The 24,217-nt window shown below is 45.3% G+C and overlaps 2 protein-coding genes across 4 annotated transcripts in view; one reads left to right on the top strand and one right to left on the bottom strand.

Moving 5' to 3' along the window:
* Positions 1-4,595, top strand: part of PFKFB1 (6-phosphofructo-2-kinase/fructose-2,6-biphosphatase 1) — a 141,004-nt gene extending 136,409 nt beyond the window's left edge. For all 3 annotated transcript variants that reach the window (XM_082263671.1, XM_082263670.1, XM_082263669.1), the window contains exons 13-14: positions 1,827-1,891; positions 4,484-4,595. In XM_082263671.1, the coding sequence (XP_082119797.1) occupies positions 1,827-1,891; positions 4,484-4,543 (125 nt within the window). In that variant the 3' untranslated portion in view covers positions 4,544-4,595. The remainder of the gene's footprint in view (positions 1-1,826; positions 1,892-4,483) is intronic.
* Positions 4,596-16,033: 11,438 nt separating this feature from the next.
* Positions 16,034-24,217, bottom strand: part of LOC309561000 (non-structural maintenance of chromosomes element 3 homolog) — an 80,835-nt gene continuing 72,651 nt past the window's right edge. The window contains exon 10 of the mRNA XM_082264708.1: positions 16,034-16,469. Coding sequence (XP_082120834.1) covers positions 16,212-16,469 — 258 coding nt within the window. The 3' untranslated portion in view covers positions 16,034-16,211. The remainder of the gene's footprint in view (positions 16,470-24,217) is intronic.

Genomic DNA, 24,217 nt, shown 5'->3' with positions numbered 1-24,217 from the left:
CTGAATAGCACACTGCCTCTGATCTCCTGTACCACTGAAAACCAGGGTGCTATATAATGTAAACAAACTGTGACCAAGCTTGTGGTCACTGGCTCGGCTTTGCTCCCTCCAATCACGATGGTGGGTGGCTTAGTCCTCAAAATAGTAAGGTGTGGGATTGAGCAAGGAGAGGGAGAAATGCTAACAAAAGCTGGTTGCTTTCTCCGTTTCTTATATACAGGTGCATCTCATAAAATTAGAATGTCAAAAAGTTAATTTCAGTAATTCAATTCAAAAAGTGAAACTCGTATATTTTCTATAGATACGTTACAGTGATATTTCAAGCATTTTTCTTGTGGTGATTATGGCTTACAGCTAGTAAAAACCCAAAATTCAATATCTCAGAAAAATTGAATATTACAGAAGACTAATTTTTTTTTTTTGTTTGTTTTTATACAGAAATGTTGGCTTACTGAAGAATGTGTCCAATGTACCATATAGTATGCACTCAATACTTTGGTCGGGGCTCCTTTTGCATGATTCTGCTGGTGTTGGTCCACTGTGTTATCAAGTCCAAAGTCAGCACAGCCCTCTACCAGGAAATTCTAGAGCACTTCATGCTTCTCTCTCCTGACCAGCTTTATGGAGATGCCAATTTCATTTTCCAGGAGGACTTGGCACGTACCCACACTGCCAAAAGTACCAATACCTGGTTTGCTGGCCAATCAAGCACAGTGATACCATGATCATTAAACTCACCTGACCTAAACCTCATAGAGAATCTGCGGGGTATTGTCGAGGCAGATGAGACACCAGACCCCAAAAATGCAGATGAGCTGAAGGCCACTATGAAAGCAACCTGGGCTTCCATAACACCTCAGCAGTGCCACAGGCTAATTGCCTCCATGCCATGCTGCATTGATGCAGTAATTCATGCAAAAGGAGCCCTGACTAAGTGTTGAGTGCATACTATACTGTACTTTCGGACGTACTTTTCAGTAAGCCAACATTTCTGTATTAAAAATCCTTGATTCTAATTTTGAGATGCACCTGTATGTACAGTTGCATTACAGAGAATTAGATTGCAAGCACCACCTATTCAGGGGAAAACAGTCATTTGGACAAATTTTTATGTACAGGTCTCATTGTAACACACAGCAGCAAAATAATGCGTCTTTAGTATCTATAGCCTACAAACAGGGCAGCGCCAAAAGCATGTAATATTTGTGTGCATATACCAAATGATAGTGAAAATCTATATAGATGGATCCTTTGGTATATGCAACAGCAATATTAATTTTTTGGGCGCTGCCCTGTTTGTATGCTATAGTGCTATTAGTGTGGACACCTATTGAGTGCCAGCTGCCTTGTCCTTTTTTTTTCTTCTTCGTTGTATTTTTATTAGCGGGCTGAGCGCTCGCTGTTTTTTCCTTTTTTCACGTCTTTAGTATCTACAGAGGCCAACATGAAACATGACTATATGCAAATACTTTGAAGTCCAGGTAGATAACTAGAGAGGCAGAACTGCAAGATAAAATGACGTGCTGTTGATTGTGAGGCAGTGGCTTAGCGTTGTGAGCCTGGATGACAACCTGGGTAATGGCAGGATCTTCAGGTAAGAAATTTTGCAACGGATTCACAAAACAAAAAAAAGTTGCTAAAGAAAACTGTATACAATGAGGCATGATGCCAGGTATACTAAGAAAATATTTAGGGTGTACATTTGAGGTTTTAGAGGAAAAAAGAGGGTAATCAAGGTTTGTATATAGAGTAACTTATTTTTAGCACTGTTTTCAGTACTGTATAAAAACAGATTATTTATCATCATCTTACTACTTTGCTTGCAGGTTGTAAAGTTGAATCCATCTACCTGAATATTGAAGCTGTGAACACACATAGGGAAAAGCCATTGGTAGGTTGGGATTACTGGAGGACTTTTAGAAGTGATTTATGTGCAGGGCATGCAAACTTCAGATTTTCTTGCCACCTGGTTTTGCTGGTGTGACAAGATGACTGGTTACCAAATGGCCTCTTATGGTGCATTTTTCGATCAGCCAGCATGCTGATTGAAAAAAAAAAAAAACAACAAATTCCTCCTTCATCCTCCCGATTGAGGTGGATGGAGGAAACTGCCTCACTGAGACACTGTATTCTGATAGTGAGGCTCTATCAGAATACACTGATAAGTGGCTGCAGCTGCTGATCCAAGAAAAGTTTTCCAACATTTCCTTTTGACAGAAGTCAATCTTAACAATTGACTTTTGTCAGAGGACAGTCATACAGAGATCGAAATTTTGATCCATCAATGGCCAGCTTAAAGTGATACTAGTCTGTTTGTTTTTTTACCAAAAAATAAAATAAATGATCTGCTTACCTGCTCTTGTGTAATGGTTTTGCACAGAACAGCCCCAATCCTCTTCTTATGTCCCTGGCCGGCGCTCCTGGTCCCTCCCTCCTGCCAAGTGCCCACCACAGCAAGCGGCTTGCTATAGGGGCACCTGAGCTGCTGCTGTAGCTGTGGCTTGGTCCCCCTCTCTCTCCTCTTTTTGGCTCATTGACTTTGACAGCAGCGGGAGCCTACTGTGTGTCTCAGCCAATCAGGAGGGAGAGTCCCGGACAGCTGAGTCTCTCATGCAACATCGCTGGTTTGAGATGGGGCTCAGGTAAGTATTAGAGGGGCTGCTGCACACTATTTTTTTCCCCGGTCTATGCCCCGTTAGGGGAGATTCTCCCTCTCTATTTGTCCTTTATTTTATATTGTGAAACAATGTAATCTGCACAATCTTGTAAGTAAGCAAAAAAAAAAAAAATTCTAGCACCCCTGCTATTTCTTAAGTTCTATCCATGTGAGCTTGGATAAAAGCAGGGATGCTTGAAACGGTTTACTCACAAGATTGTGCGGATTAAATTGTTTCATTATGGAAGGATGAATAATGGGATTTTTATCTTACCGTAAAATCCATTGCTCTGATCATTGACAGACACAGCTTCTGATCTTCCTAACCATTGGGTTTACTGCCCCTACAGGAGTAGGACACTAGGCAGAAAAAAAGCTAGACTATGCCTATGGTTAGTCCCAGGGGGTATACTCTCAGAAGAAATCGAGTGCCTATAGCTGACACTGCTTGTAACAAAACTGAGTGCCTAGAGCTGAGTGGGAGTATACCCCCTGGGACTGACCATAGGCATAGTCAAGCTTTTTTTCTACTTGGTGTCCTACTCTTGTAAGGGGCAGTAAACCCAATGGTTAAGATCAGAAGCTGTGTCCATCCATGAACATCAGAGAAATGGGTAAGACAAAAATCCTATTTTCCCTATCATTCATTGACTAACACCGCTCCTGATCTTAACCATTGGGACGTCCCAAAGCAGTGTTAAACATGAGGGGTGGGAACAGCAGAAGAAAATTTGCCAAGGCTAAACCATAGCAAACCAGGTAATATGGAGCTCAACCAAGAACTGGTGCTCATCTAAAAAAAAAAAATAAAAAAAAAATACACCCTCAAAGAGGACCAGGTCCTCTAAGCAGCAGCATGCAAAACCTTGTGGCCAAAGAAAGCATCCGCAGATGTGAACACATTCACTTTATAAAATTCTGTAAAGGTGTGCATTATGGGGTTGATTTTACTAAAGGCAGAAAGACCCTGCACTCTGCAAGTGTAGTTGGAAGTCATCAATCATGTGCAAGCAAAAATGCAAAGAATCCCTAATCACATGCAAAGAAAAACTGCAAAGTGAAGCCTCACCTCATTTACTAAAAATACCTTTTAGTAAATCAACCCCTTTATCTCCAGCTTTCCATGTAACATGGGTAGTTTAGACTCATTTATTCTTTGATTTAAACAAACTTAAAGCAGAGTTCCACCATGGGAAAGTTTTTTTTTTCATAAAAATACCCCCGGGACAGTCAGGGCTAGTGCATTCCACAATGGATAGCCTCTGATCTGTCCCGAGTTGCACTTACCTTTTAGAAGAAATACTTACCTTGAAAAGGTCTTCTCCAGCGCTGCCATCTCAGGTGTGGGCAACTTGAAGCCAGCGCGATCCTCTTCTGCGTCCTCTTCGGTCCCACGATGCACTGCACCGGCCCCGCCGTCACTTCCGGTGCCGCAGCGTCATCCCTGCACAGCTTCTGGGCATGCCCAGAAGCTGTTTATCAAGGTATGACGGCGCCTGCACCGGAACGGACGTCAGGGCCGGTGCATTGATTCCTGGGAGCAATGACATTCAGCTCCCAGGAATCATTGCAAGCCAGGAAGTGACGAATCGCCGTGGCCGCCGAGGTGAGGAAGTAAGGCAAGTATATTTTCTTCTGAAGAAGGTAATTTAAAAAAAATTGCGATTATCCATTTGTTTTTCAGGTGACCCGGAGCAAGAAGATGGAGGTAAGTATAATTTTAGGGTGGAACTCCGCTTTAAACCTTGATCCAACTAGATGTTGTGCAGTGAAGTAACATGAGGATGTGTACAGAATTTTTAACAGTTCTTTTGTGTTTTCTTCTAGAATGTAGAAGTGTCTCGTGATCCAGAGGAGGCATTGGATACCGTCCCTGAACATTTTTAAAATGAGTGATCAAAGAAGTGGACTTTTTTTTTTTTTTTTTCCGAAATAAGAATTTCCAAAATAAGAAAAACACTAACAGAAGAGCCATAAACCAGATAATGTGGACTTTTTAGAGGTTTTAGAACGTGTCCTGCATTGGGCACATTTTTTATTTTTTTTTTAAACTTTTAGCTTTTGAACAGTGACTTGGTCCAACAGAAAAAGGGCAATGCTGTACCCTTTTTTTTTATTATATATTTTTTTTTTTCCTTACCTACATGTATTGGCTTGCAAACAGTCTTGAGTACATTCCCCCCCCCCCCCCCCTCCCTCTTTCTCATTCTTAAAAAGACGACAAAAAAAACTGCTTTAATTTGCACTATTGCAAGACAGGTCTATGGAGTTTTGTACAGGGGCAGTCATGATGGATGTGCCTTGCCGCAATTAACTTTTTTTTTTTTTTAATTTTCCAGTCCCAGGGTTGTCACAAAACGCGACCTCTGATAGAAGTATGATAGTTCATACAGTCACACCATAGAGGAATGACTGTTCATACATGTCCCCATAGTATATGAAGTTGCCCTTGGGCTCCATTCACACTTGCACGACTTCCAGTGCGACCTTGATTAGACATTACTGCTAAGTCACATCAAAGCAGTGCAAGCAACTTTTCATCAAGTCGCACAGTTTTGAACGAGCGCCATTGAAAACAATAGGCTGTGGCTTCTCATGGGACTTTGTATCCAAAGTTCCGTGACAAGTCGCATAGGTGTGAATGGAGCCCTAAGCTCCTCACACATTTTACACTGACCAACTTTAGGCTTACCAAAGTGATGTAATCTATAGACCTACCTAAACTATCCAATCTGTATCCAATCAGGCATGCCCTTATACAACATAGTAGTTGGGAGATCTAAAGGAGAAAATAAAGTAACGTGGTAAGCATTAGAAAACTTATCAGAACTGAAACTGTCAGTAAACCTAAATTGACATCTCTGCCTAAAACGTATACATTTGCAGTATTAAAAAAGACCTGTTCTCTAAAATGGTAACTTAATTTTTGTTTTTAATTTCCCAAAAAAGTAGCTACGCATATTTGTTTTACCTTAAGTGATTGTAAATGTTGTGGCTTTTTTTTTTTTTAATAACTGATCTATAGCTACCTGCTCTGTGCAATGGAATTGCACAGTGTGGCCCCAAACCCTATCTTCTTGGACCTCTCGCTGGCTCTTCTGGCTCCTCCACCCTCATAGAAAGCTGCTTTCTTTGGGCTCGCTCCTGAGCTTTGCTGTCTGCTTCTGTAGACAGTGAGACTCTCCCCACCCCTGCTTCATAGTCACTGGATTTGATTGACAGCAGCGGGAGCCAATGGCTCCCAGTGCCACGGCAAAGCCTGTGAGACCCAGAAGTTAGGGGAGAGAAGAGCTGCAGACGTGCACAGCGCTGGATCGACTGAGGGCTCAGGCAAGTAAAAGGGGTGGGTGGATACTAATGCTTAAATTATTTTTTTTTCCCTTCATGCAAGGAATTCATTAAGGCTTATGCAAGAATGGGAATAATAATTCTTAAAAATTTCATGTAATCCCATCAAAGCTATAAATTTACCCCGATTTACCTTTACTTTTGTCTGAGAATGTCTAAAGCCCCGTACACGCGTCGAAAATTGGCAGGGAATTTTCGTCTAACGTCCAATCTGCCGATTTTCGGCTTGTTAGTATGATGCTTCCGACAACAGACTCTGACTTTTCGGCCTAAAAAAATCTGGTGTGCAGACTATAAAATTTTTCTTGGTCAAAACCCAGCCGATTTTTCGTGCAGTCAGTACAGATTTCGACAGGGAAAAATCTGATAAGCAAGTCTGGGCATGCTCAGAGAAGAAAGAAATCAAAGCAACACATGACATCACTTCTGAAGTAGATTTTTGTTGGGCGAGAAAATTTTGTGTGCAGTCTAGGCACATTCCAGCCAACAAAAGACACTCTGGACAAAAGTCAGACGATCGGTCGGCCGATAATCGTTGCGTGTGTACGGGGCATTAAGCTGGTACACTCCTATGAAGTAGAACTGTTGCTGTCCTGCAGATATCATGTTGTCTCCCAGCTCCTGAGTGTGCATGAGTATCAAATGCAAAGGCCTCATTCTCAAGTAGAACTTTGTTGCTTAACCAGTTACTCACAGCTTCATAGCAGATTTACTGCTACAGGGCAGCTCTCCTGTGCAGAATCATGTGGATCTGCACTTCTGCCTGCAGAGGGTGGGCTGCTTCTATTGTGATTACACAAGCAGAAGCCGATCTGCGGGCGCAAAGCAGAGAATAAAATCCATCTCTTCCCTTACTAAAAGCGCCTAACACAGTACACGGGGGTTAAACATCTAAGGCGATCAAAGGGTTAACCGTGGGCCTAACCAGTGTCAGTACAGTGACAGTGCATTTTTTATTTTTTTTAGCACTGACTATATGAGGGTCATTTGGTTCCCGCAAAATCTCAGTGTCTGATTGTCCGCTGGATTATTGCAGTCCCGCTATAAGTCGCTGATCACTGCCATTACTAGTATAAAAAATTAGTTTTAAATTTTATATATTTTTTTCTCTTTCATTCACTGACAGACACAGCTCCATGTCTTCTAGACCCTTGGGCATATGCTGCTCTCTTCAGTAGGACTAGGTGGAAACTATTTTGGCTACACTCCTGAGGCAGCCCCAGGGGGTATACCATCACTTCCTGCTATAGGACTTCATTTTTTTTTCTGCCTAGTAAGGACCTGGCTCTCTGCTGGGATCTGCGGTCCTCGCATTTTTTCATTTTTTGTTCCTGTGTAAACTACAAGGAACCTGTTCCTGTGTGAACTATAATCAACAGCTGTACTGAACACTGGATCTCCTAGCTCCTTATGGTTCTCCCTGTCTGGCCTGTGAGCGCAACCCAACTATTAGCTCCACACTAGGTTGGCTGCAACAAAGCCCCACTGGACCAGGGCTGGCCGGCAAGTGAAATGCCTTATGAGGTCACAACAGCAGAGACGCAGCGTACCTTGGGCCGTAGCACCCCCATTCCAAGATGGTGCAGTGGATGGCTGCCCACCTAATGCCAAGGTGTGGTGAACAGTGTCCCCCCTCATTTCTCTAGGAATTGCTGGGGTGGTCGAGAGCTCTCCCTGGGGGTGGTTGCCCCCCCCCCCCCCGTGTCCTTCCTCCCCTCAAGATTTCCCCCCTCTCCCTAGCGGGTTCCACTGCGTTGGTCGCCCATTGTAAATAGCGGCGGGCATTTTCTTGTAGTATGGTGTTGTGCTGTGGGGGGCCTCTAGTGTTGGTGCTTCCTCTTCGATCAGTGTGGCAGGCTGTTTAGCGCTCTCCAGCTGTGGGATGGTGAGTTCTAGTGAGTATACGGACCTCCCTCTGCTATATACAGCGCCATGGGTGCTGCGGTTCTTTTTAAAAAAAAAAAACACACTTTTTTGTGCACAGTGCGACTCTGATTATTCATAGAGCCTCTGGAGTGTGTATCACCACCTGACCCACTCCTTGAAGCTGCAGGCCCCTCTAGGTCTGTGTGCCTTGGTGGCAGCCCTGCACTCACTTGTATCGAAGGTTGATATGGCCCTGCAAAGGCGACCTAGCAAGAAACGCCTGCCCCTCCTGAGTGTGGACGAATCCTCATCCGCTGTGCATGAAAAGGTGCTGGTGGAAGAGTCTCCATCCTTTGAAGGATCCTGTGGACAAGTGAGCCAAGGTTCTGCTCCGTTACCTTTTCACCGCAGCAGGTTCAATGTTGAGGCTGGTGTTTGGGATACCAAGGTGATAGCAGACTTTTAACGGAATGGGTGAAACATTTTACGCCAGAATCTGGAAGGGGGTCAACGCCCTCCTGAGCTGGCGGATCAGTTCACCCAGGGGCTACAGTACATTTGTGATGCGGCCTGGCAAGGTATCTGTGACGGCGGTGATTCTTCGCAGCATGATTTGGTTGAAGTACTGGTCAGCCGACCGGGCTTCTAAAAGGATAGTGACTGACCTACCTTTTGTAGGTGACCGTTTGTTCGGTGCCTTTTCTGGAAGAGATCATTAAGGGCCTTATGGGAGTTAAGATTACTTCCGCAAGTTGCTAGGTATACGGAACCTCGTCGTAAACATGGTTCTTTTTTCTCGGCTCACAAGCGGCCCTTTTGTCTGCCTGAATCGCAGAAAAGGGTTTGAGATCCACCCGTAACTTTGCGGGAGGCTCCAAGAGACCGTGGAATGGTTAGTGGAAAGTGGGCACTACCAGTTTTGCAGACCAGCCTGAAGGGGGTTCCCTCACCCACATCTGGGGTGGTGGGGGTTGTTGTCGTCACCTTTTTCCAGACCCGTGGACCTTGTTCATTCAAGACAAATGGGTTGGGTTACAAGATCGAGTTTCAATACTTGCTTCCGGCAAGGTTCTTTCCTTCCAACTTGCGCCTGTCTCACAATCAGCTACAGGGTTTCTATGGGGCAGTGCAGCAGGACCTGTTAGCACAAGGAATCATTGCGCCTGTTCCAGAGTTAAAACGTTTTTATTCAAATCTGGTTTACAGTTCCCAGGAAGGCAAGGTTTGTTCCGATCTTGGACCTCAAGGCTCTGAACCACTTTGTGCAGGTTCAGAAATTTTTGATGAAGTCTATCTGCAGGGTAATAGAAGCCAGAAGATCACCTTGATGAAGGCAAGCTATCGATCTCAAGGATGCTTACCGTCATATTCCAATATGTGTTTTCTTCATTTTGCCCTGGGCAAGGGGCACTATCAATTTGTGGCGTTACCTTTTGGTCTTGCCTTCGCTCCTCTGGTGTTCTAAAGGCCCCCACTGGACTAATCTTACTAGGGGGGTTACCTGAGACCAGGAAAACTCAAAGGTGCCTCCTGGGGTAAAAAGTTTGAAAAAAAAGCTGGTACTGTATATAGAGTTGTAGGGGCTTGATTTACTAAAGGCAAAAAAACTGTGTACTTATGTTCCCTAGAGCATAGTAAATGGGGTGAAGCTCAGCATTTTTCCTTGCACCAGCTTGGTATTTTAGTAAAGATCCACCACATTCACTAAGCTCTGTGAAAAAGGAGTGCACTTGCAACGTGCCTTTAGTAAAGCAATGCAATATTCCATATCCCACTCTGAACCCTCTGACAGCATGCAGGGATCTTCTCCCCTGTACCTGCTGTCCCTATTTGAGAACAGCGTGATCATGTTAATGAACTACAAGTTCTGACAGCCTTATCAACTGTGGCTTGTAGTGCTTTTAGAACTACCAGACTGTTGAGTGCGCACTCTAGGTAAATAATTCTTGTCTTTCAGAAACTGCCTGCCTCTCTGGGCACACAGCTTACACTGAGTCTGTAGGCGTCCTGCATTGCACCTGCAATTTGCTGATCGTAGATGCAATGCTTTCCAGGCACCTATAAAAACATAAGTAAATTGCACATTTTTCTACCTGCAAAAAGTGCATATTTTTTTTTTAAGTGAAATTTTCCAACATTGAATTCTTCTGGCATAGTGAAGGCCATACATGCTTCCTGTGGATGCTTATATGTACACTGCACAACAGTCAAGAATTGGAGTGCTTGTCTGAGCTTCATTCACCCTCATTTGCATAGGTTAGGGGAATTTATATGATCTTGCTTTTAACCATTGCTGTGCTTTACATCATGAAATCCTTGTCCTGTCTTGTGTGCCCACCTTTGTACTTGTGCAATGGCAAATGTAGGACTAATGCCCCGTACACACATGCAGATTATCTGCAGACTTACCTTTTCTATGTAGTGCAAGGGCCTGCCAGATTGCATACAAATTGAAAGTTTAGGTTTGACCTCATGGTTTTGGTAAGTCTAAAGGAAAAAGTCTTCAGAAAATCTTAGTGTGTATAGCCCATGAGGCTCCATTCTCACTAGCATGTCTCTAAAGTCACATGATTTCCAGCGTGACCGATTTGATTTTACACTCTGGATCAGAGTTGTGCGGGTGTCATTTCTAAGTCGCACTGATTGGAATGGATGCCATTGAAAAGAATTGGATGTGACTTGTCCAAGCGTGAATGGAGCCTAACTGGAAAGTCAAACTGAGGATTTTGTACACCTGCACTAGAGACCTAATAACTAAAGTAGACATAACATGATGAGAGGCAAGATTTCAAATAATTTGTAAAATACTTCATTTTTTAACAATAGGGACATATTATATTGGGAACAAGAGTTTAGTTCTACTTTGTTACACTCATGAGCTGGGAAGTAGTTTGTGTTGGTGTGACAGAGCAGCAATTGTCAGCAGGAAAGATTCTGGGCTTGAGAGTCCTCAAAGGGAAAATATGCACTTTGTAAGAAAGCCCAAACAGTCAATGTGATATAAAATGCTGAAGTTCAGGTTTGTTCTCATTTTTAATATGCATTGCGATTGTCCAGGTGTAGATTTTAACACCTTTCACTCAGCAAGCTTTCTAGACATTCCATACCGCATTCTAGGGCTTTATTGCAAAAGAAAAATTACTTGTCAAACTGACAGTGCAGTGAGAATATGTGACAGCATAGTCAGATTAGAGTATGAATTATGAGAAGGCCAGAAATGCAAGCGAAGCATTGTCTAGCCAACAACCCTCAAGGTATACCATAGGTGAGTAATGAGCAGCATAAAGGCAGCCTTTGATAAAAATCTGACTGTGGTCAGGCTTGGGTATCTGTCCTTATCGCTCTGTGGCCGCTCTCATCCAGTTATTTTATAATTTAAAATGGGCTAAGTGACCAATGCCGATTTGCATAAATTGGTATTTCTTGCCCCTGGAAGCGGCTACAAACCCACCCTGTGAAAGGAGCCTTAAGCCTCCCACACACACACACACACACACACAATCAGATTATTGGACAAATTGTATTTTATTGCATGCCAGTCTCATATGGAAAGTGAAGAGGTTACTTTCATATGAAAATTCTCAGACAGAATTAAATATTCAAAAAAGGGAGGCAGGATATTCCAGGAAACTATAGAGTGGTCAGCCTTGACATCAATTGTATGTAAATTATTGGAAGGGTTCATAAGGGATTACATCCAAGATTTTGTTAAGGACAACAGTATCAACAGCAATAAGTACAGGTTCACAAAAGGATGTTCTTGCCAAACCAATCTAACATTTTTACGAGGAGGTGAGCTAGAACTGTGGATGTGGTATAATCTGGATTTTGCTAAGGCAATCGACACTGTTCCCCACAAACGCTTATTATACATGCTAAAGTCTGCAGGCATCAACCTCAGGGTTTGTTCTTGGCTTGAGAACTGGTTACATGGGCGTGTCCAAAGGGTGGTGATAACACATATTCAGATTGCTCTAGAGTGGTAAGTGGGGTCCCCCAGAGCTCAGTCCTAGGACCAATTTTGTTTAATTTATTCATCAATAACAACGGAATCAGTAGCTCAATCTCAGTTTTTGTGGATCACAAAGATATGTAGGGCAAGAACTTCATCAAAATATAAAAATCTTACAGAAAGACCTGAACAAATTAGAGTGGGCACCTCTGTGGCAAATAAGATTTAACGTAGAGAAGTATTACACACTTGGGGGCAAAAAAAACATAAAAGCGAATTATGCTTGGGGGGGGGACCCAGAATGGAGAAGGATTTGGGGTTCTAGTGGAGGATAGACTAAGCAGTAGCATGCAATGTCAGGCTGCGGCTGTCAAAGCCAGCAGACATTAGCCTAAGTAAGGGGGATATACTCCAGAGATAAAACTATAATCCTACCACTACTCCTGAGAAAGGATGTGCTGGAACTGGAGAGTCCAAAGAAGGACAACTAAACTAATTGGAGGACCTTAATTATGAGAAGCGATTACAAGAGCTTAATTTATTCTCCTTAGAGAGGAGATGCCTGAGAGGGGGGACATGATCGTGATCTACAAATACCTCAATGGCAATCCTAGGTAGAAATCATTTAGTCCCAAGGAGTAATAGTTGATAAAAAGTAATTAATCAGCACTAACCAATAGAAGATGAAAAAAGAGAATACCCCAATAATAGCTAATAGCCAGATATGGGGACCAATGGCTGCCAACATAAAAGTGCATTCACCCTACACCAGAAACAATCCAAAAATAAAAACTATGTAATGCCAAAGAATGAATACATTAAATATACACTGAGTGTCAATTAACAAACCATCTGTGTCTATAAATGAATAAATACGTATAAAAATCTATCACAATCAAAGTGCAAGTGCTCTTAAAATTGTGATAATTAGACAATCCAGGTGATAAAAAAATTTTGGTGAAAAGAAAAAACAATTGTTATGATAAATAAATATCACGAGTGCTCATGCAAATAAATAGTCACACATATGCATACGATAGTGTGAAAATAAGAATCAAAAATAAGTGCACCAAAGTCCATAAAAGTGGGTGATGATCTTCTAATCTGTGTAGGTATCAAGAGACCAGGTGCAAGTGCTTGGATAACTAAAAAGTGCCTTGGTGCATAAATGATAATGCTGGCCGCTCACCTCCTGGTTTGGCTCACAAGTTATGAGCCAAACCCGCTTTGTGCACACACAGGCGCTAATAGGCGTGGATAGGTAGCTTCCTACTGTCCTCCCTCTGTGCAAAGGTACTCCAGGTGAAAGATTACCAGATCCGCAGTGTCTGACACAATGAAGGGAATAGAGGGGTGGTCGCCTCCTCACACTCCTCTCTCCACCATCATGATACGATACATGTGTAAAATAAATACAACGATCTAGTGCTCACTGGAAAGTATACTTTTATTGGGGTTAAAAAAAAAAAAACAGAAAACCAATCATACGAGTTGGCACTAAGCCAGTGCGGGCATGGACATAGATATGGGTACTACAGCGTGTGCAGGATACTCGCCCGTACGAGTTACGTCAACCACGACTTCCTCCGCAGTCCCAAGGAGTGCAAGAAGACACGTGGCCACACAATGAGATTAGAGGAGAGGCGGTTTAACCGCACGTTGCATAAGGGGTTCTTCTCTGGAAGGGTGGTGAGAATGTGGAACTCTTCCACAAATTGTGGTAGCTGCAGGGAGTATGGCTACTTTTAAAAAACGTTTGGACATGCATCTCACAGATCATAACATTTAGGATTATGGGAAATGAGCAGGTCACTGACAAACACAGGTTTAACTGAATGGACTAATGCCTTTATTCAACCTCATCTACTATGTAACTGTGTGTTGAATTGTTTTGTATGTATTCTTTAGTTTCTGAGCATGCCTAGTTTTGCTCTCATGTTTTTCGGGCGAAAACTGCTGTTGAAAGCACTATATTTATTTTTTATTTATACTATACTAATCATCTGAAAATCGGCATGTTTGACTAAATTTTTAATTCAGATTTTCTTATCGTGTGTACAGGCCTTTAGTCTCTGGGTGAAAAGTACTAAATCAAGGAATAGGAAGGGGGTGCAGCAAGGTTGGCAGTGAGCTAGTCTGTTTAATCTGAACTCTGGTAAAGTCATGAATTTACCAGTATGAATTGTAAGCCCCCCACCATTTCTAGAGCCCCTCTCTAAAGTTCTCACATTGGGCTGTCAACTGATGGGAGAATGGGGCTTGGTATCAGAGATGGATGCCAATATCTGGTTGGGCAGAAGTCCCTGTGCAATACATTATGGGCCTAGGATTGAATGGAGATTGAGTTGGAGACTGAACACAAGTACTTGCACTGTACAGGGTGACAAAAAGGGGAGATTTAGGAAAGTGAACTTTGCTTCAAACTTGTAATGTACAAAGGATTATCTTTTTTTTTTTTTTTAATTTGAAAAATGCACACTGCCACAATTGAATGTTTAGGGCTGCCAAATTTTCTTGTACCCCAAGAACTTGGGCAGAAGTATTTTAGACCCAGTGATAAAATGCACTCAATCTTAAAGTGGAAGTAAAGGCATTTTACAACAGATTGCAGGCAGTCTTCTGGACCATATGCTAGCAAGACTGCTGCTCACAAGTTGCGCCATCCCACGACTGCCAAGATGCCTGAAGACTGGCACCTGGGAGGAGTATGCTGGTGTGGGACCCCTCAGGGACTGGACTGTTTGAGAGGTAAGCAATGGGTTGGATTTACAAAAGCTGGAGTGTGCAAAACATGATGCAGCTCTGCACAGAAACCAATCCGCAGCCAGGTTTTTTTTTTCGTCAAAGCTTAATTGAACAAGTTGAAGTTAGAAGCAGATTGGCTACCATATTGGAGCTGCACCAGATTTTGCACTCTCCAGTTTTGGTGACTCAACCCCATGATTTAAGGGCCTTCAACATCCCATGTAATTTGGACCCCTCTGTAGCAAGAGGAAGGCAAAAAAAAACACCCAGTGTGGGTTTTTAATTTAAGAGTGGTGCCAACAGGGCCACCACACACTGCAAATGTCGGCAAGTTCATCAGGAACTGGTTAAAATTGTGTATGGACATCTTTAGTCACAGTATTTAGAAGGTTTCAGCAGAAAGTAGTGCAGCAAATAAGTCAGATTTAAAGGACCCTGCCCATCTCCCACAGGTAAAAAGGGTTGTTACTAAGGTAGAACAGTGCCTGGGAGGGAAGGTCAATCCCATTTAGATATAAGATGGCAGCACTAAAAAGCATCCCCCTTTATTAGATAATTGCAACCTCTAAGGGGCCCTTGCATAAGGGGCGATCTAACTTTGTGGTGTTCCTACTGGTGTTTTTAGTACACCCTGGAGAGACTGGCGCAGAGTCCAGCCCCCCTGCCTGTTAAAGTGTATGTTAGGCTTTAACTGGATGGGGCTAAATGCTGTAGAGTAGTACCTGCATTTCAGGCCCTATTTGGGGGTGGGTGCTTACTAAAACTGGTGCAGCTGTGCATAGTAACCAATCAGCTTCCAGGCTTTGTCAAACAGGCTGCAGTTAGAAGCTTATTAGTTACTATGCACAGCTGAACCAGTTTTAGTAAGCGCCCTTCCATGTTTTCAGGAACAGCATGTACAGGAACACCCTAAACATGCAGGGCTCTAACCAATTGGTACAGTGTTCAACCATGTACAGTCATAGCCTGCTGTGGGGATACACACTGCACCTGTCCTTCATGAGTCCACAAAAATGCCAGGATGGAATGCGCAGTTTGCTGCCCCGTGTGCAAGAGGCCTTAAAATTAAACAAGCCATGTAATGTGCCTCTATTTAACCCCCCCCCCCCCCCATGTATAGCAAGCCTTTTAATTTTTTTAACCTCTGGTATCTGGAGTACAATCCTTTGTTTTTGTTTTACGTGTCCATTTGACACATTTAGTCACCTCCTTTGTAGAGGATATAGTACAAAGCAGCCATAATGACAAAGTAGCATGACTTTATAGATATATCTGTACATGCATGTTTGGTTGCAAGTATTGTTCTATATAGAAAAGTAGGCAATTAATGGTTTCCAACAGTAACATTTTATTCAGCTATCTACAAAGTTCATCAGGAACTGATGAATGTTAAGAAAGGCACACTGGAATACTTGGCATAGAACTGCATCCATAACAACTTCAGGAGGAAATTACCAGAAAAAAAGACCCGTGCAACTTGTTGACCAAGAACATTGAATTTGCTGGTATTCCAACGCCCTCTGATGGGCAAAATTAAGATGACAAAGCCTCAACCTTTTGGATGTTAACCCTGTTTTTAAATAAATAACTCTTAAAGTCTTGTGGTCTGCTTGTGTGTGAATAAGGCTTGGGAAACTTCACTGTTCACTTTGATTTCCTAGCAGATTGTGAGGAAGCTATAGCTTTCCTGGTGGACTGGGAAGAAGCTATACTTTGCCTGGTGGACTGGGAAGAAGATTTCCTGGTGGACTGGGAAGAAGCTATACTTTGCCTGGTAGACTGGGAGGAAGCTACACTTTGCCTGGTAGACTGGGAGGAAGCAGGTCCTTGTGATGTAGACTGTGCCGGATCCTGTGCATCTTTGTACTGCGACTCCCAAGTTTTGGGTTCCTTTTGTTGAATCTAACAAAGAAAAGAAAATAGCCATTAAAAAAAAAAAAAAAATTGAATACGTATATTAAAACAATTAAACTACAACTGGGTATTAAGTCAGGGGATAACTGCTGTCACAAGACTGCATTCCAAATGCTAGCCTAGCCTCTGCTGTTTAAATAAGTTTTCCTCTAAAGCAGTGGTAAGCAACCTCAGCACTCAAGCCGTCATGAAACTACAAATCCCATCATGCCTCGAGTGCTGTCATGAAACTACAAATCCCATCATGCCTCTGTATCGGCGAGGCATGCCTGAGGCGGTTAGTCTTGCAATTTTTCAGGGGACTTGTAGTTCCTCACCAGCTAGGGTGCCCCTATCTCTACTCTAAAGTACATTTTAAAATGGATGTCATTGCTACTGGAATTTACATTGGAGGAAGAACCTAATCAAATGACAATCTGTTGGCCAAGCAAAGTTTAAAGAGTAACTCCACTTTTGTGGGGGATAAAAAAAAAAAAAAAAAAAACACAAAACTCCCTCTGGGTGATCCATGTATATTGCAGGGATTACCAAGCTTTGTTGTAGACTCGTACAGTTTGACATTATAGTGGTGCAGAATGAATCTAATGAGTGATTTTATAACTATCAGTAGACTGATGCACTTGCAGGGCTCTGAGGAAACTGGCAGGGTCTGCATCCTTTTAGACATTTCCCTTTGGGAGTATCTCACCAAAAACTTTGTTGCAGGGGATGCCCAAAATCTGACGTGTATCTTAGTGCAGACTTCTGGGAAAATCTGTAAGCTGTAGCCAAGCAGGAAAATACTTTTCTGGGGGGCATTCTGTACACCATCTGTGTACAGAACACCTCCAGGTTGGCATATTGCATTTTACAGAAAATTACAGTACTGTAGATTAGAGGAAAAATTGATTTTTGTAAAAGTTTACCGTAAAATCATTTTGATTCCTTTGACAGACGCAGCTCTTAATGCTTCTTCACTAATGGGTTATGCGCCATCTACAGGAGTAGACTAGGCAGTGAAGTTTTCCCTCGATGTGCCTATAGGGGCTGTCCCTTACGACATAACCCCAGACACACTGTGCTCTCAAATCAGTTTCGTAGCAAGCCGTGAAAGACACAACCAACCCCAAAAAGGGGAGGGAGCTGCGTCTGTCAAAGGACTCAGAAAAAGATTTTACGGTAAGTTCTTACAAAAATCCAATTTCTCTTACGTCCTCCGACAGTCGCTGCCCATTCACAGTCTTCACTAATGGGGTATTGCTTCCTCTCCACAGGAGTTTCTAGGCATAAGACTTGTAAAAGAACAATTTATCTACATAGTCACACCCATGGGGGCTGTCCTAGTCCAATACTCCCCTGCAATAGCCATCCCAATTCAGTTTGTCTTCTGCCTAGCTTAGGAGTGGATAGGCTTCCCTGTGCTGAGGCTACAGTCTCAGCCTTCCTCTCTTTTATGATTTATTTTCTAGAAATGTCCTTTTTCTTTACTTTGCTAGCTGTTTATTGTATCAGCACTAGTTAGTTGGATCTTCGGATGAAGACTGCGTTTACGGAGCTGGGAATCGGACTGACCGTCCTGGTTCCCCAGGACAGAGGGTCAGATGGAATCCCAGCCCGCCATCGAGCGCTTTGCAGGCTATGTGTTCGCCCTGGCCTCACAAATGACCATGTGAGTTGGCTACCTCACTGGACACAGCATAGGTTCGTCCGTGCACTACTAGTGTCCTACGTTTCGGGCTGGCGGCACTCCCCCTGCCATCTGAGGGTGGGCGGTTTCCCGCTTGATGAGAGGCACCCCACGCCATCGGGTACAGGTAAGTACATTCTGTGTGGGGCCTCTGTCTGGGGTCGGCAGTCCCGTGTGTCTGTAGTGTCCCCCTGTGTCTGTGCGTTTTGGGCTCCCTGTTCCCAGTTCCTGCGGGGGTTTTTATGCTCTCACAGCAGCGCTGTGTGGGGGATTGGGGGGTCCCTCTGAGGTCACTTTAGAGTGCTTGGAGGTGCAGACACATGCGGCGACCGCTGCGGGGTTAACCGCCGGTCTGCCATTTTAAGTGTGGGCAGCATGTCTGGCTTCATTATGGGCTTTTATGCAGCATGCTATGTAGTGATTTTGGCGCCTTGCGGCGCCATCTTGCGTGTGGCAAACGATCGTTCCAAGCACATGTCAGAGGCCATCTTGCCGAAGCCTCCCATTAGTTTCAATAGGCATCCATTTTCCCTTGGTCTGCAGCCTCAGTTCAGCCTCCAGCGATGACATCACTTCCTCCTTTCTCACAGAGCCGACCGAAGGAGCTGGTAACACTGTGGGGTTCTGTCCTGCTGTTCCTTTCCTGTCCTAGTTTGTGCAATCTTCCTGGTCAGTTTTGTCCCTGCGGGGGGTCTGTGTTTCAGTCTCTATAGCGGTGCGCTGCGGGGTCCGTGGCGCTCTTAAAGGGCCAGTTTTAAAAAGTTTTATTACGGTTATGGAATCCCAGGACAGCAAATTCCCTCCAGCTGTGGTGGGGGATTCAGGGTCCTCCGAATCCTCTAACCAGACTAATTTGGCGGCTGTTGTGGCAACTTTGGTGGCAAAAATGGATGTGCTGATGTCTGAACGTGCTGCTAGGAAAAGTCCTAGGATTTCCTTTTCTTCTGATTCTGAGTGTGACATAGTTGCTGTAGGTAGCGTGGCTCTTTCGGGGTCTCGCTCTTCTCAGGACCCGCACGAGTCTGGAGGGGGTGTGGCAGAGGTCGCAGGGGTGGATGACTTCCTAGCAGTAAAGGAAACACTACATTTGGAGGATGAGCCCACCCCTCTGGGTGTTGTGTCCTCTTTCGGTACACACACACACAGGACCCGCAAGATGGCACAGGTTTTTCCTTGCCCTGCAGAATTTCACCATAAGGTGAATGAGCTATGGCGTAACTTAAAAACACACTTTCGTGGTGCCCAAGAAGTTTCAACTTCTCTACCCTTTTGCGGCTGCGCGCTGGTGTGTGCCTCCTCAAGTGGATCACACGGTGGCCAGATTTAACAAGGCTACCTTGGTCCCCACGAGGACTCCCGGTGTTAAGGGACCCTACTGATAGGAGGCTGGAATCTTGCCCGACATTCCTACATGGTGGCGGGTTCCACGCTCAAGCCTATTTTCGCCTCTAATGGAGGCTCAGGCTGTGGCGGATTGGACCAAGGTGCTCAAACGCACCCTCGTGGCTGACTCTGCCCCTCCCACTACAGTGGAGATGGTGGATCAGATTTAGCGAGGGGTCATGTATTTGTGCGATGCGGCTCTAAATGAGGCCCCTTTGGCAGTGCGCCTGTCCAGCGTCGCAGGGATGAACCGTCGCTTAATCTGGTTAAAGAGCTGATCGGCTGACCAGAAATCCAGGAAGATGGTGGGTTACATTCCCTATGCTGGGTCTCGCTTTTTTGGGGTATCCCTGGATGAATTGGTTAAGGGAGTCACTGGGGGCAAGAGCACTCTGCTGCCCCAGAACTCTAAGGGGAAATTTTTCCGCGGTAAGCAGGCCCCCTCCTTTAAACCTAATCAAGGATCCTTTCGTGCCTTCAAGGCGCAGAACAAGGGTAAACCCATCAAGGGCAAAAGGTGGACAGAAGAAGCCCTGGTTCGGCAAACAAAAATCCGGCCAGGCTGGGACGGCGGCTCAGTCCGCCTCTGCCTGAAGGGACGCCCTCACCCGTTTTAGGGGTGGGGGGGAAGTTTGCACAGTTTCCTCCAACCTTGTCTGCTCCGAATCACGGACAGGTGGGTTCAGGAAATCATTCTGTCATGGTACAAGATTGAATTTCTTTCACGGCCGGTGAACAGATTTTCCCTCAAATCTTCATTTGACCCCAGGGCGGTTACAGGACCTACATCAGGCGGTGCAGGATCTGCTCGCCCAGGGGGGTTGTCATCCCGGTGCCTCATCGGGACAGGTTTCGGGGGTTTTATTCCAATCTGTTCACTGTGCCCAGAAGGGAGGGCAAAGTGAGTCCGATTCTGGACTTAAAGCGCTGGACCGCTTTGTGCGCGTTCGAAAATTCCGCATGGAATGACTCCGCTTGGTGGTGGCCTCCCTGAATCCGGGGGAGTTCCTGGCCTCTATAGACCTAAAGGATGCGTATCTACACATCCCTATTTGAGGGTCAGAGATACCTCCGATTCGCTATCGCGGAGGATCATTACCAGTTTGTGGTGTTACCTTTCGGTCTCGCTTCGGCTCCAAGGGTCTTTACGAAAGTGTTAGCGCCTGTTCTGGGCCTGTTGTGAGCACAGGGCATTGTGGTCTTGGGATATCTGGACGATCTGTTAAGATAGAGTGCCAGTCAGAGCCTGCTGCGCGATCGGTCTACTACGGTCCAGACGCTTCAGGAGTTGTTGGACAATCAACGTTCAGAAGTCGACCTTGTCGCCTTCGGTTCGTCTCCTGTATCTGGGAATGGTTCTGGACTCTGCTCAAGCAAAGGTGTTCTTACCGGAGGACAAGCTCCAGACCCTACAGAACGAGGTCAGGTCCCTCAGGGACAACAAATCCTAGTCACTCCGGACCTGTATGCGGTCCCTGGGGTTGATGGTATCTGCCTTCGAGGCAATACCGTTTGCACAGTTTCACACGCGATCTCTCCAAGCGGAGATCCTGGCCAGGTGGGAAAGACTACCATCCTGGCCAGGTGGGACAGTCCTTGGACCTGAGTGTGTCTGAGCCTCCAAACCAGAAAGGATCTGTTGTGGTAGCTTCAGTCCCCGGCGGTGTCGGACGGAAAATCCTTCCGGCCAATTCTGTGGACGGTCTTAACCACGGATGCCAGCCTGTAGGGCTGGGGTGGCGTTCTGGGCAACCTGTCTGCCCAGGGCACTTGGTCAGAGGAGGAATCCTCCCTCCCGATTAACATTCTGGAATTGAGAGCGATCAGGCTGTGCTTGATTCATTGGTCGGATCGGCTTCAGGGCCGCCCTGTAAGGGTGCAGATGGACAATGCCACTGCGGTGGCGTACATAAACCACCAAGGGGGCACCAGGAAGTGACCAGTAGTCTGTCTTGGCCGAGACTCATGTCCCGGCGATATCAGCAGTGCATTCCGGGTGTGGAGAATTGGCAGGCAGATTATCTGAGCCGCCAGACCCTGGACCAGGGGGAATGGTCCCTGCACCCAGAGGTATTTCAAATGCTGTGCGCGAAGTGGGGATCCTCGGATGTGGATCTGGTCGCGTCTCAGCTAAACCCACAAGGTGGAAAGGTTCGTGGCAAGAAGGTGCAATCCTCTGGCAGACGCCTCGGTCGCGGTGGTGGTGCCTTGGCGTCAGTATCGTCTGATTTATGCCTTTCCTCCGATTCAGTTGTCTGGGTTCCTTTGCAGGTTGGCCTCGGAACAATCACTGCTGATTCTGGTAGCGCCGGACTGGCCTCGCCGGTCCTGGTACGCAGACATCGTTCACCTGGCCGTAGAGCCTCCATGGCGGCTGCCAACACGGGAAGAGCTACTGTCTCAGGGACCGATCTTCCATCCTGCTTTACAGTCGCTGGCTTTAATGGCATGGCTGTTGAGAGCCAGGTCCTGAGAGACAGGGGGTCTCTCCTCAGAGGTTATTCCTACTTTGATCAAGGCTAGAAAAGAATCTTCTGGTAAGATTTATTACCGTACATGGAAAGCCAATTTTGCCTGGTGTGAGTCCAAGGGTTTTTCTCCTCGTTCATACTCGGTGGTGAGAATGTTAGCATTCCTACAGTCTGGTGTGGACCAGCGCCTTGCATTGGCCACAATTAAGGGCCAGGTATCTGCACTGGCTGTTCTTTTTCAGCACCATGTGGCGTCTCATTCCTTGATTCGCACCTATATCCAAGGTGTGTGTCATTTGGCTCCTCCCAGAAGGGAGCCCTTACCTCCATGGGACTTGAACTTGGTTCTGTCCGTGTTGCAGCGTTCCCCATTTGAAAACATCAGGGAACTTTCTATCTAAGGTTGCATTCCTGGTAGCGATCACTTCTGCTCGCAGAGTGTCGGAGTTGGCAGCGTTATCCTGCCGTTCCCCTTACCTGGTAGTTCATAGGGTTAAGGTGGTCTTGCGACCTAATCAGTCCTGCCGAAGGTGGTTTCGGATTTTCACCTCAATGAGGACATTGTTTTACCTTTGCTTTGTGCGAACCCTAAGCATCCAAAGGAGGTTGCCTTGCATTCTTTGGATGTTGTCAGAGCGATCAGGGTTTACCTGTCGACTGAAACCTTTTGGAAGTCGGATTCTCTCTTTGTACTTCCTGAGAGTCCTCGGAAGGGTACGGCTGCGTCTGCGGCAACCATTGCCAAATGGATCAGATAGACCATTGTCCAGGCCTATTCGTTGCGGGAATGGGTTCCCCCCTTCCCTGTCAAGGCTTACTCTACCAGGTTGATGAGTGCATCCTGGGCCTTCCGGCATCAGGCCTTGGTGGCCCAGGTGTGCAAGGCTGCGACTAAGTTGTCGGTGCACACCTTTTCCAAATTCTATAAAATTGATGTTCTGACGTCGGCTGATGCCTCCTTTGGCCGCAAAGTTCTCTGTGCGGCAGTGCCATAAGGAACCCAGGTTTTGTACGGGTCCCTGGCTGTTGGGGTTGTTGTTCCCGGGTTGTTGCTCATGTTGAGCCCTTTTTTGTTACCCAGAAGGTTACCTTTCTGTGCATGCAAGGATCCTTTCTCTAATGTGGGTACTGTGTTGCTTTTCTGGCGGTTGCGTTGCCCACCCCTCATGTCTACACTGCTTTGGGACATCCCCATTAGTGAAGACTGTGAATGGGTGGTGACTGTCGGAGGACGTAAGAAAACTGAATTTTTGTAAAATTCCTTTCTCAGAGTCCTCCGACAGTCGCCGCCCCCGCCCCTCTTTTGGGTTTTTTTTTTATACACTATCACTGCTTGCGACCAAACTGAATTGGGATGGCTATTGCAGGGAGTATTGGACTAGGACAGCCCCCATGGGTGTGACTATGTAGCTAAATAGTTTTTACAATTTTTATGCCTGTGGAGAGGAAGCAATACCCCATTAGTGAAGACTGTGTGAATGGGTGGCGACTGTCCGAGGACTCAGAGAAAGTAATTTTACGGTAAGATTTTACAAAAATTCAGTTTTTCCTCTTACGTACTTTGACAAACGCATCTCTGAATGCTTCTTCACTAATGGGACGTCCCAAAGCAGTGTAGGCATGAGGGGTGGGAAGAACCCAACCAAAAACTAACATATTTCCAAGGTTAAAAACGTAGCCAACTGGGCAACAAAAAGCTCAACCAATACCAACAGGAGCTTACCCACAAAAGAAAAAAATTCAACCCCCTTAAGAGGGAAAAAACCAAGTCTTTAAACAGCAGGCTGCAAAACCTTGCAGCCAAAGGAAGCATCTGAGGATGCCAATAAGTCAACTTTATAGAATTTGGTCACGTGTACAGACGACCAAGTCGCTGCTTTACACACCTGAGCAACCGAAGCCTGATGGCGAAAAGCCCTAAGAGGCGCTCTGGTAGAATGCGCCCTCACAGGGAAAGGAGGAACATGACCTTTTAAATGAATAGGCCTGAACAATGGTCTGCCTGATCCATTTTGATATGGTTGCTGCAGAACCCTTGCGAGATTCCTCAGGAAGGACAAACAAAGAATCAGATGTCCGAAAAGACTGACAGGTAAACCTAATCACCCGAACCACATCCAGCAAATGCAAGGCAAATTCCTTGGGATGCTTGGGCTTAGCACAGAGCGAACTTAACAAAATATCTTTGTTAAGGTGGAAAGAAGACACCACCTTAG

Source organism: Pelophylax lessonae (assembly GCF_965119305.1).
Source record: "Pelophylax lessonae genome assembly, chromosome: 7".
In the NCBI taxonomy this organism is placed as follows: Eukaryota; Metazoa; Chordata; class Amphibia; order Anura; family Ranidae; genus Pelophylax; species Pelophylax lessonae.
This window is presented reverse-complemented; position numbering and strand designations above follow the sequence as displayed.